At 42.6% G+C, this 13,092-nt stretch overlaps 1 protein-coding gene and 1 long non-coding RNA gene across 5 annotated transcripts in view; one reads left to right on the top strand and one right to left on the bottom strand.

Annotated features, from left to right (window-relative positions):
• gsk3ba (glycogen synthase kinase 3 beta, genome duplicate a) overlaps positions 1–13,092 on the top strand; it is a 52,531-nt gene that overhangs the window by 7,407 nt on the left and 32,032 nt on the right. For all 4 annotated transcript variants that reach the window (XM_021322823.2, XM_021322824.2, XM_012875097.3 and 1 more), the window contains exon 2: positions 7,162–7,355. In XM_021322823.2, the coding sequence (XP_021178498.2) occupies positions 7,162–7,355 (194 nt within the window). The remainder of the gene's footprint in view (positions 1–7,161; positions 7,356–13,092) is intronic.
• LOC110369316 lies at positions 8,909–10,361 on the bottom strand. Its single transcript, XR_002428919.2, has 2 exons — positions 10,057–10,361; positions 8,909–9,229 (listed from the first exon to the last, which is right to left on the bottom strand). It is a non-coding gene; the product is annotated as an uncharacterized LOC110369316 (long non-coding RNA).

Below are 13,092 nucleotides of genomic sequence, written 5' to 3'. Positions count from 1 at the left end.
CAGCATTTAGTTCCTATGCTCCACAAATCTGGAACAAACTTCCAGAAAACTGTAACTCTGCTGAAACACTGGGATCTTTTTTACGTTCTCACTCAAGTGCTTATATTTTTGGCTTTTTGCGATGCGGACACGTTGCTGGGCAATTTCAGGTGCTTCTTGAATATTTGCTTGACATGCACTGATGTTAGAGACCAGGGAGAAATCCTGGGCAAACAGCACTAAAAGGATTCTGGGTTGGTTACGTAGCACTTAGATGTATTTTGCGTTCATTTGGCTTAGAACTCGAAACTAGCAAGTTGCAGATTATATCATATCTGACTTTTTCCATTCCAGTCTTCCTCTTGTTGGACAATAGGAAAAAACACGGACGCTCGCCCACCAGCCATTGTTAAACATACAAATACAGCCGGCCTGAGTCTCAGAATGCATTTAAAAGTCAAAATTTTATCAACTGAACATGAAACATTAAACGATAAGTGCCAATTCTTCATTGCTCTTTAACCCCTAAAGTTAAAACCATAACTAGCCATGTATCCATAAAATTCTCGTGCAAATTTTGAGTGAACCTTTAAATTGACGCAAAAAAGAAAATGCAACGAATTAGCCAGGCGATGCAAAGCGTAATGTCGTTTTACGTTGACGTTTTCTGTAATACACAGGAAGTAGAGGTTGCTAACTAGCATGGACCAAAGGTCCGCGCTCACTCAGTAAGCATGCTGGTTTTAATGAATGCGTTATTTGTATTTTTTTCACAAACAAATGCTCTTCATTGGTACACGCGTAGTTGTTGTTGCTTCCAGCCCTGTTTAAGAGCGGTATGGGACCAAGAGTTTCTGACGGCAGCAGAAACGGTTGATCAGTCATGAGCGGTAATTATTTGCTACAGCATAAAAACATTTTGGCGAAATTTAGTACGTTAATTAGATTAATTTAGCCCTTTTTCCATCAACCTTTTCAAATGCAATACGTTGAAATGTACATTGAAAGACGTTGATGTAAACACGACTAAAGTCAGTAACGCTGTTCTACGAGGGATTTTGTGCATACAAACGGTGCTGAAATATCCCAGCTTTTGACCGCTGAAAGGTAGTTTGTGTACGACTGACTAAATATTATATAAGTAATAGAGAACCGCTAAAAACAGTTAGAGAAGTTTTACTCAATGTTGCTGCGAGTAGCAGCCATCTTGAATGTGGAAGCTGGGTATGATCCTGTTGCACCGACAATCCGACAATCCCGACTGGGGCCATTCCAGTTGAAACTTCCAACTTGGCGGTCGGAAATTCCGAGTACAGATGGAACGGAGCGGTGGTCTTTGAAGGAACGCAACCAGTAGGCTTCATGACCAGAACGTTGAGTTCTTATTTCTTAAGTTGTCTTTCAGTGAATGAAGCGACTTTTGTGATTAAAATCGGTTCTTCTCGACTGAAGAAAACAAGGATTGTATTAAGTTTGAAGCTGGACATTTTTTTCAAATCAAACTTGTTCAATATAAACATAGAGAAAGATTGCTTTGACGCAATAAATGGTAGGCTCATGTTTTCCAAGGGTCTCGTATTTACACTATAGATGCTATAACTGCATTTGGCTCACTGGATGGCCTGTCAGTGCACTAAATACTCACATTTAATTTAAGTTATAGTGACTGACATGCAAATGCTCATGTGGAGTGATGTTATGCTTGTGATAAGACAAAGAGTGGCAGATAGTAAAAAGTTAAAAATCATCTTTTGTCAGTATGATGGCTGTCTCTACCATTTTCTTCACAAAACAAGGTAAAGCTGACCCAGACTGGATAGGGATTATCTTGAACATCATCTTTCCTGCTCCTCCAGAGCTACCCCCGGACCTCTTGGTTGCTTTCTTGGGTTAATCATCTACTTGGTTGCCCTGGATTTTAACCGGGGGTTTCTTAGTAAAAAGTGAAGGGGGTGACTAGAAATCAGTGCCTTACTTTTCAGATTACTTGAGAAAGAAATCAGAAAAACACAATTTTGGGTTTTTTGTCTCATTTGAAATCACAAAATGTTGTAAAGCCTAACTTTGCCTTCCAGCGTCAAATGTACCCACCGTTAATAGGTAGATGTTCTGCTACTATCACCTTGTACAATGCTCCTGTCTGATCATTTCCCCTCTTTAAAATGCTTCCACAGAACCCGTCGTTCCACGTTTCCTTTTGCCTAGTCGCCGTTGTTGTTAAACGTCACGGCTCAGAAGCACCGAGCACTCACTGACCCCTCGATTACCGATCGATGGCGGAACGCCTCGTTCTGACGTGGACCAATACCTGGGATTGGACGGAAACCTTCCCTGACTGCGTCGACGCGTTCGGGTCAATAAAAGACATCTAGCTTCACGTCTGTTCGTGCCTTCCAATGACATCCCGCTGTAGTTTGATCTCTTAACTTAGCAGCTCGTCTGTCCCCGTTTGTGCCTGTGTCAGCCGTATCCAGCTGGGGCCTGAGCTAGCCCGGTGACCCTAATTGACTATCGATGGCTCTGGTTAGGAATCGCACAGACTCTGCCTCTCTTGTTCGACTCCGTAGCTGGCCGTAGGTTTTACATGCAGGAAATGATGGCGCACAGTTCGACAGGACCGAGTTACTGGTGATAAGAAAGATTTAATCATTTAAAACTGTCTGGCGTTAGTAGGATGGAGATTTTATCTGGTAGAGTTAGTGCAGCTGGTCCTTCATTTACCGGTTAGGGACATAAAAAAGGTTCCTGGAGACATTTATTTTATTTTTTTTAAGGTGGTGCAATCAAAGCTTCCAGTCGGTCGCTTTTAAAAATGTGACGGAGAAGACGAGCCGTTCTAAAAGACGGTCATCCCTCGTTGGCAGCAGTGTGAGAGCCCTCTGTGAGCTGCATGTGTCGCTCTGTGAGTCTGCACAGACGTTTCTCACGGCTTCAGGAAGTGCAGAGGCGTCCTAGAAATGGCCCTGCTGGAATACGTAGGCAGTTCTTTTTTTTTTTTCTTCCTCTTACGCACTCTCACATAGTAACTCTCCTTCTGTTTCTCCAGATTCAAGTTACTCTTTGTAGACTCCTTTCTAAAGAAAGATAGTTTGTTTTTCTAACCCCCCTCACCCCACCCGTCTTTTTTCATCTTTTGGACCTCCCCAGACTTTGATTTTAGGCATATTTCCCGTGGCTTTAGGTTCTGACTGGTCAGGCTGCTGCAGAACAAACCCGCACACATCAACAGGAAAACACACACACACACACGTGAAGAGGTGGTGCGGTATTCGCTTTGTCGTTTGCGAGTCTGCCCATGCAGGCCCCCGTTTGCGTCAAAATCAATAAGGCGCTTGGAAAATTACCCCAGCCAGCCACTGACAGTGAAAATTGATAAGACCAGTAAACCTCTGTGCTGTTTACGGTATCAGCAAAAATGTTGATTTTTTTTTTTCTATTTCTTCCCTTTTCATTTAAAGTTGAACACATTCTTAGAATAACTGAGGTAAAGCTGATCATTACATTGATCGGCTAGAATTATCAGGATTAAACAAGCACATGTTTTTAAGTGTGTATGTGTGAAAGAGGTTTTTGAGTTTTTAAACTGAGCTTTTTTTCCCCCACAGGGGAACCTGATTCAGAGAGGGCCTGGAGGTGTGTGCTGGTCAGATTTCTGGTGGGAAACTTGGGGTTAAAGTCCAGAGTCCTTCCAAATAGACTGCAGGTGTGAGGCGGCACGTACCGGAACGCGCTTGCGGATCAATGCGCTTTTAGCTGCCAGCTAATGTGGACTTTAGTCCTCAGCTGAGCTGCTGAGAGGGAAAAGTGGAGGCTGCGGGAGGCAGGTGGAGAGAACGCTCTGAACCACCCTTCAGAGCTCCATTTATCTTCTAATATCAGACCGATGCGCGTTTTTCTGCTTCCCAGCAACAAATTGTAACTTACTGCTTTACTAAGAAATGACGTCCTTGGGGATCCAGAATTTAAAATGTAACGGGGGTGTTTTCCCAGTTTGTGCATGTTTACTTTGACGTCTGTCGTCTCTTCTTCATTACGGTATAATAATTTCTATAAAAGGAGCTTTTCAACTCCAAAACAGGCCGCGTAGCGCAGAATGCTGTGTTTTTTCCCACCAGACACCAGTTCTTTGGGCTAAACTGGTGCTAAAGTGTGCTAGTTCTGTTTTTACCACCTGCTGGCACCGTAAAAACCCTATTATCTCTTGGCTGGGCCGATGGAAAGAACTTCTTTCGTCCGGAACCTGAAGACCAGCAAACCATAAAGATGTTTGAGACTTCCAAGTTGTACTTTTCAGTTTTGTTTAAATGTAAGAAAGAAAACAGGAAGAAAAAAAAAAACAGTAACATTCAAAGGAAGTCTTAATTGATCACAAATATATCGTCATCCTGACGTTACTGTGGACACCTGTGTTTTTAGAGCAAAAGACTCCTGGGCATGTAGTAGTTGTTGGTCCAGATGTTCATACTTTGCACGCTGATGCAATGTTCAGAGAGGAAGCTGCTCGGACCTTGTGCTCCTAGTGAGGAGAGGTTTTTGAATGAGCAGTGCCAGCCCTATATATAGGCATAAGCTTGGGGTAGGACTCCCCAGCAAATCATGGGTTGGAGCTTCTGATGATTTTACGCTCAGGGTGTTCCTGTTGTGAGACATGAAGTGACTGCTGTGCAAGACAACTACAATTTTAACTTCTCACTCTCATTTTTTTCGTTGTATCTCTCTTCTCAGATGCACAATGCAGGGTTTCCTTTGGTTATCAAAAAAAAAAAGAAGCATGGAGTAGCACACTCTCCCTGCCATCTGGTCCTGTGAGCTGTCAGTAAGCTGTTTACTGTGGACAAATAAGGGGAAAACCCCTGAAGTTCTCCGTATAGGAAAACAGAGAGACTCCGTTGGCTGTTTAGAAAGCTTTCCATATAGACACTAGCTTCGTTCTTCTCAATAACAGAACACTAATCTATCAATCCCATGACCAAATGCTGTTACTTGTTAGTGACACGCACGCCATAGGTTTGATGGAGAACTGCTTATACCACCCCCCCCCCCCCCCCCCCTTCACATTTACTAGTGAACCTAGGCCCTGTGGACGCTACAAAGATCCATTACAAACAAGATTGTTTCTTTGTTTCTGTGAACCGATCGACGTGACATTTTAATTGTGATTTCTGACGCCAGGGGTCAGCAACCTTTACCCCCCGCGGAGCCATTTTTGCCCTCGGTCCAGCTAAACTAATTTTGCTTAGAGCCACAAAAGTTACACATCTCTTTGAAACAAGAGCTTGTTTTTATAGTATATTATAGTTTTTTTAATTTTTATTTAAGATCAACAGCTTTTATTATTTATTATTTTATTATTTAACCAACAGTATTTTTATGTTTAGGTTAATGCATTTTTTTCATTTGGACATTTGATTTTTATAGCAAGTGGAATCAAAATGATGAAAAGGAAAGTCATTTGCAACCTATTGATAAAAATATGCTTAATTTATCTATAGTAAGATATTCTATACACCATTACACTGCAAAAATAGAACTAAAAATGAGAAAATATTTCTTGAAATGAGCGTATTTTTCTTTGATTTGAGCAGGTAAATAAGATTATTTGCCAATGGAATTTGATTTTTTTGCACTTAAAATAGGAACAATTCATCTCCATCTTATTTCAAGTGCAGTATATCTAATTATCTTATTTTAAGGGTAGAATTACTCATTCCATTGGTAAATAATCTTATTTACCTGCTCAAATCAAGGAGAAATACATTAATTAAAAATTTTTTTTACTTATTTTTAGTTCTGTTTTTGCAGTGTAGTTTCTTTCTTTCTGGAAATGTTATGTATATATTACAGAACTAAATGCATCCTAAAGTTAGTCATTTTATCTTAACTTTACATTTAGAAACATTGGCCAATTTTCCCCCCCGCATTTTTGCTCTATAAGTTTATAAGAGCCAAAGCTGAAGGTGTAAAGAGCCACATGCAGCAGAACCCTGCGCTAGGAGAAATGTTTAAATGGTGTAATACCCTGCCAGGCCACTAGTAGGGGGTATTCCCTGCTAATTGCAGGCGTACTGCACATGTGCGAGGTCTTCTCCGTACGTGCAGATGTTGTTTTCCATGTGTACGCAACAGCGGAGACTGGAATGCTTTCAGAACGTGAATCTGTTTTTCCAATCGTTTCACCTTCGGAAAAAACGCCGTTTTAATTGAAAAAAAAAAAAAACAGCGTGTTCACAGGGTCTCAGTTCTGTGATTACCTCCGATAACGCTGGAGTGGTGTAACTTTTTTTTTTTTGGTCCCCTGAGGGATTTTAGTCACAAAGTATGTGTTCCTCTTTGACTACTACTGTGAAAGCTTCAGTGAACGACCAGATCAGTCTAACCTGCCTTTATCTGCTGGTACGAACTGCCAGCAGGTTACATTAGAGCGCAAACTTAACTTGGCGAGAGAGTCACACTTTGCTCTGGACGCTTTTTCTCCGACGCCCTCCACAGGTTTGTCTGGCTCAGACTCTTAGCGGGGAAAGACAAACATCCAAGAGCACCTTCGGTATTTCCAGATCCCTCAGGTCTTTGATGTTATGACGCTGGTCTCTTCGGGATTAGCGGCACATCTTACAAATCTCAAATCTCAGGAGAACTGAAGCTGCTCATATTGCCATGTTCGTGCGCTCTTCTCTCTTGTACTATTTAGGCATTCCTCGTTTTCCTTTAGTATTGGTTGCTCTCATAGACCAAAGGCAATTATTTTAAGTGCTTTTTTTCCCCCTTCATTCCAGCAGAAAGCAGCTGAGTGAGATGTAGGTGAAGCGTGCCGATAATTTCAGAAGTCAGTGTTGTGTTTCAAGCTCGTCATCAACTGTACATAACTGTACTTTGGACTCGGACGGTAGCTGGGTAAAGTTCGTGTGAAATCTGCAATGACTGATTTGGATCACAGCTATTTTTATTGACGTTACTTAGATAATCTCAGGGCTTTAGTGCTTGTGTGACACAAGTCTTTCTCCCAGAATCTGTGGAAGAGTTTAAATAATACTATCACCGGGTAATAAGATATATGTCCGTCTTGTTATTGTCCATACCTTTATATCTCATATCTGAACTGTGGTATTCTGCCTCTTGCTCTCTGTAAAAGCTTCACGTTTGTGACGGACGCCCACGTGTCTCTCTGTGTGTGTGTCCTCGTAGGAGACAAAGATGGCAGCAAGGTAACGACAGTCGTGGCCACGCCCGGCCAGGGACCCGACAGGCCACAGGAGGTCAGCTACACGGACACGAAGGTCATCGGCAACGGCTCCTTCGGCGTCGTCTACCAAGCGAAGCTCTGCGACTCTGGGGAACTAGTGGCGATAAAGAAGGTCCTACAAGACAAGAGATTTAAGGTAACGCTGGATGAGATTGCCTTCTCTCTCGTACTGGTTTGTTTTTTGTCGTCCTGTTTTATTTCCGTCTTACGCAATGCGACCCACACAGACATTTGCCGTGCTAATGGATGTAAAGGAGTAGCTGTGAACGGGCCGATCTGTCTCAAGTACAGGGAGATTAGAAAACATCCTGAACCAGAGAAAAACACCTAAGAAAACATGGTAATTTCAACACAATCTCACGTGTGTGGTATTGGCAGAATACCACACACGTGGTGTGTGTTTTACAAACATGAACATTTAAATATTTATTCATGTGTTCAGGAGCCTGATGACCCTCTCTGTTCTTGAATTTACTGAATTTGTTTTCTAGGAACCTCAGTGCTAGTGCTTACATTGGCATCAGGATCTAAGTTAGGGAGGGGGAAGTTTGGGTATATGGCACAACAAAGAAATCGATGCGTCTGCCCCTTAAATACCAGCATTGCGATGTTTTGGTCGAAATGTGTTGGTAATTTTTAATGTTGTAAGCAACTAGCTTCAAGTTTTAATCAGTTTTGAGCACACATACTGTATTTATCTAAGCAATATCTTGATAATACAAACCGGTTCAGTGCTCTGCAGGAGTGGTCATGACTTGGATTTTTCCACAGTTTTCCGTGTTTTGAACACAAACTTTAACATGTTTCATTAAACTTTAACATGTTTCATTGGGACTTTATGTGATAGACCAGCACAAATACCTTTTTTTATTATTTATTTAGAGCAGGTTGTATTATAACATTTAAACATCTCACTGAACACTTTTCATACCATCATCCATAAATGGAAACAGTGTGGCAGAACAGGACGCCTGACCAACCCTGACGCTAATCCTAACCCTTACGTGACTTTAAATATGACTCAATCTGGCAAAGCTAGTTTTAAAATGGACGCATAGATCCCAGTAAATATTTGAGGCTGCATATTTATTTATTTTTTTCTCGGTGTGGTGGGGATGGGGGCTCCCCCTACTGGATCGGCTGACGTAACTGCAATAAAGATGGCTGAATTACAGACGTCTTAGCTGGATGCAGTACTTAAATTCAGGTGGAAGTTAATATTTTTTCACCATAAATAAGGTTTTAAAATGAAATAGCGCACAAACTGTGGTTATAATGAGAACCTTGACAGATGAGGTGAGTGATGCTGCGAGTTGCACGGGACAGGGAGAAGAGCCGCGCGTTCGCCACTCCTGCGGTAGGACGACAACCCTAAACCTAAAGCACAACAGAGTGGTTTAGGTAAAAGTTTAGTCATGTTTTAAAGTATTATTAAAGTATTTCTGATTAAAATGGCCCAGATGTAAATCCAGTTTCTTTAAATCTGTGACAGGTAATTTATTTTGCCATTTTCGTATATATATATAGATTGGTACCTGGACCTGTACAGGTCATGAATGGAAGGAAGGTCAGTCCTGTCAGCAGATCTAATTGCTTGTTGAAATTTGGACCTATCAAGTTTTGTGGATGAGCTGAACCACGTATAGATGGATGAGCACAAGACAGATTGAATGATGGCAGAGTAGAAGATTTTCGGTAGATCCTGAAGAATGATGCATTTATTGATTTGCTGCAGGAAGTCCAGTCTCTGCTGGGCCTTCTCACAGATGGTGACAATCTGTGAGGACCGTCTCAGGTCCCGAGAGAGGTTGGTTCCTAGGAAGTGGAAGTGACCCATTTCCTAGGAACCAACCTCTCAACCAGATTGTTGAGGATAGTGAGGGGGGTTCTCCTGAACTTTAGCTCCAGGTGATTTTGGGTGCACCAGTGGTCCAGGCCATCCACCTCATGTCTGCATGCAGAGTCATCACCGTCCTGGATCAGCCCATTGGCCGGGGTGTTATCTGCAAACTACAGGAAATGGAGCACAGAGAGTGTACTGTCATTAGTGAGCAGCGAGACGAGGACACGCCTGTGTTAGTTGTTCTTGGGCAGGAGAAGATGCTCCCCGCCTCACCTGCTGCTGGCGGTCGGTCAGGATCACCAACTTTACTAGAGAGAACAAATCTCTCTGTCTGTTCGACTTGACGCCCTGCCTGCATTAATTGCTCTTACACACGCAATGATTCGGTTAAGTTGTTTATATCAAAGCAGCTCTGGTGTGTTATGATTCGTAACCTTCTAGTTTCTGACCTTTTTAGGTGTAAAACATGAAACCCAGCAAATTACAAACGCAATACAATTTGAGATGTAAACTAGTTATTTAGCTTTAATTGAAATAAATACATATTGTTTCTAATTTCAGGGGTAGAAGTACACTTGTTAAAAAAACCAAAAAAAAAAACCTGTTGAGGTATTTACACTTTAGGTGCTTACATAAGAGAGGAATAATAGAAGTATTAAGTGAAGCGTGAGACGGTGGTTAACCTTTATTTAAACCGACCGAGCTCTTTCTTTGCCGCTCTTTGGTCATCGGCGTATACTTTGTCTCTCTGTGAAGAGAAACAAAGTATGTGTCAAAGAGTGGCGTTCACTGCTCCCGAGCCAGGCTTTCCCAACCTGCAGCTCCACTCGCCGCGGTGGGTGTGGGAAATTTAGCCGCAGCCCCGTGGCGCTTTAACCCAACCGGGTCCGGCTAAACGCCTCAGCGGAGCAAACGGCCTATTTTGAAACCTTTTTCTGAGGGAGTTTGTGCGAGTGCGGCACACTCTGAAACCAGACAAGGAAAATGATGTCACCTAATGATACGGAGGTCGACCATCTGCCACCGAGCTGCCGGCGCTCCTCCGGGGCGGCACGCACGCTCTTGATGTAGTCACATCCTGCTCTTTCTCTTAGCCCGTGGTTAGCGGGTTGCTTCTTGAAACAGGCCAGCGATCAGCTGAAGATCACACGCTGTTACGTTGTATAGTTTCCTCAGTTAATCGCACCCCCCCTCCCTCCCTCCCTCCCCTCGCTCTCTACGTCCCCTGTTCCTTTCACTAACCCGCCTTGTCCTCCTTGTGAACAGCTGGTGAGGAAATATGAGGCCAATAAGAGTTAAGACTCTTCACATGACAGCCAAGCATGCGGTGTCCACCGAGCTTCACACATGGACGGTACCCGCCACCTGCACCTCTCCGATTTCCAAGCGTTTTATTCCCCCCTGCTTCATTAATTATTATTTTTTTTCAGATGATTTGTTTTTTGGCCAGCCACCCCGCCGACACGCAAAAGCAAAGTCGGAGCCATCACATGAGCAGGATCTGGATTAGGGTGACGCTGATGAGACGGGGGTGTGTGTGTGTGTTTGAGACAGTTCTGGTGGGCTTACAGTCTGCTTGTGGTGCATTATGGGATAGGCTCCATCTCCTATTCCCCTTTGAGGGATCACATATCAGCCTATTGGAAAATGGACGCTCGCGTCCGAAGGCTCTCAGAGAGCGAGAACATTAGCGGCGGCGGTCAGTCTTTCGGCAACAAGAGCGAACGACGGGTCAGCTGAAGTTAAGCAAATCTGATCAGCGCCTCACCGAGCCGTCGCTGCAGCTGCCTGAAATGAGTGAAATCCCATTTCTGGGCCCCGCCGGAGCAGATGTGTTGCTTCATTACAAGGGGGGAGGGCAGAATCTGCGAGTTATTTTGAGGCGGCTGTAAATAGTTAATGGAGACCCAAATGTTTGTTAATGTACAACAGACATAATAAAATAGTTTCCCAGGAAATGCATTAATATCCATTAGTTTGACTTTGATGTGATGTAGAGTACAGCACTCTGCTTTTTTTTTAAGAGATTTTCTGTATCCTGTCTTTTAAATTAGCAGAACATGTTCATTTCTAATTGCTTTTTGTAACGCCGACACTGAATCTTAGCTTACCACTCTTTTTTTTTCTTTTTTTTAAAGAAATAGAAGATGTTGGAGCAGCGCTGTAAAATACATTTTCCCGACCTCCCTATGTGAGCGGTCAATATTTACCTCACAGGATTCCTGCGTAGTTTTGGCAAATCAGGAAAGTCGTCGTCAATCGTTGTCCAGGCGTGGATGAGAATGGATTAGAAGCAACTGAGGATGGATGAATATTTGATTTTGTAGACTTTTATTTTCATAGACATGAAGTCTAGTAAAGCTGAAGTAATGCAGAGCTTTTACATTGATTTATAAGGAGATGCTGTGCCACATCACACATTGATTTTTGCCACGTTACCCATCAGTATTTTGGTTCACTTCCTGACTCACTCAAATGTTAAACTGGACCCCGTGGTTGAAATGCTGCCAGAACAGCAGTACTTTCATTCTGTTTATTCTGCTGCGCAAACAGAATAAAAGTACCAAAGTTCATTAACTGTGCCTCAAAGAATCTGCATTTAGTCTTGGATATTTTATTTTTGGAACTAGCAATGAAAGCGCTTCCAAGGCCCCTTGTAATCGCATGATTTCTTTTTTTTGTCAGCATTTATTTCCCTTTGGGTTTTATAAAGTATGTTTGAATTATATTGAATTTAATTGAAAAAGTTGGCCTCACTTTGTTTCCAATGTGGTTTTTGTTGGAGGGTGTGGCCGTACGTTTGCCTCTAATTTTCTTATATATCAGACCTGGACCAAATTGAAAGTGATGGATATTTATCTAATTCTCTAAAAGATTTTTAGGCAAATTTATGTTTGGCAACCCCTAGAAGTATTAAAACAATCAGCCCCCCATGCTTTGACCAAGCGTTATGGAGTTTGCTATACATATGTAGGGTGTCAGAGCTGTGGGCCAAACCGTACAGGAAGTCAGCCATTTTGGCTCAAAGCCATCATTTCGTCTCTTTTACACTCGCTGTATCTTTATTTTAGAAGTCTCTACTTTTGGTTTGCAGACTTTAAAGTGAATTGGTGTAGTTTTAAGACATTGGAGATAAAAAGTTATGAAAAGCCTTTTGCTGCATCAAAGCGAGACCAAAGAGTCTAAAATGCAGCAGTTTGGAGCTGAAGCAGACTCTCTCTGTGTGTCATCACACAGACAAACTCGTTCACGCGATCATTTGCTGACGTCTCTTTCACCCCGCCCACTTAGAGCCTGAGGTGAGATGTTTCCCTGTTAAATGTCCTCCTTTTTGCTCCCTGACTCATAGGTTTCAGCCTCTTGTCTGGTGACACAGGTCCAGGTGTTAATCCTACTCTGAACAGCGACCGTTGGCTGAACCGTGGGCGGGGCGATGTCTCGCTGCTCCTGTACCGTTGGCTGTAAATCACGCATGCATCATCCGATTTGCCCCGAACTGGACATGAATGATATTTCTCAACCTACCAACATGTCAATTGGTTTGGTTTGCTTTGCATTTCAATCAACTGCGGCCCCTAGAGTACTTCAAATTGCCGTATCTCGCAATGTGGGACTGAGTGGCAGGCTCGCTGGAGGTGTTGAGGTGGCGAAGAATAACGTCCACGATCGCAACACAAGCCAGAGCGGCGTCGAGGTGCGAGGGCTGTTCAACCCTGCATGCTCCTTTAATTCCTTATTATTTATTAATTTTTCCTATTGCTTAAGATTGCAAATTCCTGATAAACCTGAAAGTAGAAAGAGTAGAAGAAAACTTTATGGCTTAATTGAAATGATTGTGCCGGAATGTATCCAAACTGCATTGTTTAAACAAAAGAAAAAAAGGTAAATAAAGATAAATATAAATATTTTTTGCTTTTATTCTGAACCAATGGTTTTGTTGGACTAAGAAAAACTGTTGAGTGCCTGCCGTCCGTTGTCTTCACCAATCAGTCTGTCATGTTCTTGAAACAATTTCTTAACCTTTCATTGT

The sequence above is a fragment of the Fundulus heteroclitus genome, chromosome 7 (genome assembly GCF_011125445.2).
Source record: "Fundulus heteroclitus isolate FHET01 chromosome 7, MU-UCD_Fhet_4.1, whole genome shotgun sequence".
NCBI lineage: Eukaryota > Metazoa > Chordata > Actinopteri > Cyprinodontiformes > Fundulidae > Fundulus > Fundulus heteroclitus.
The sequence above is the reverse complement of the archived record's forward strand: the minus strand, read 5'-3'. Positions and strand labels throughout refer to the sequence as shown.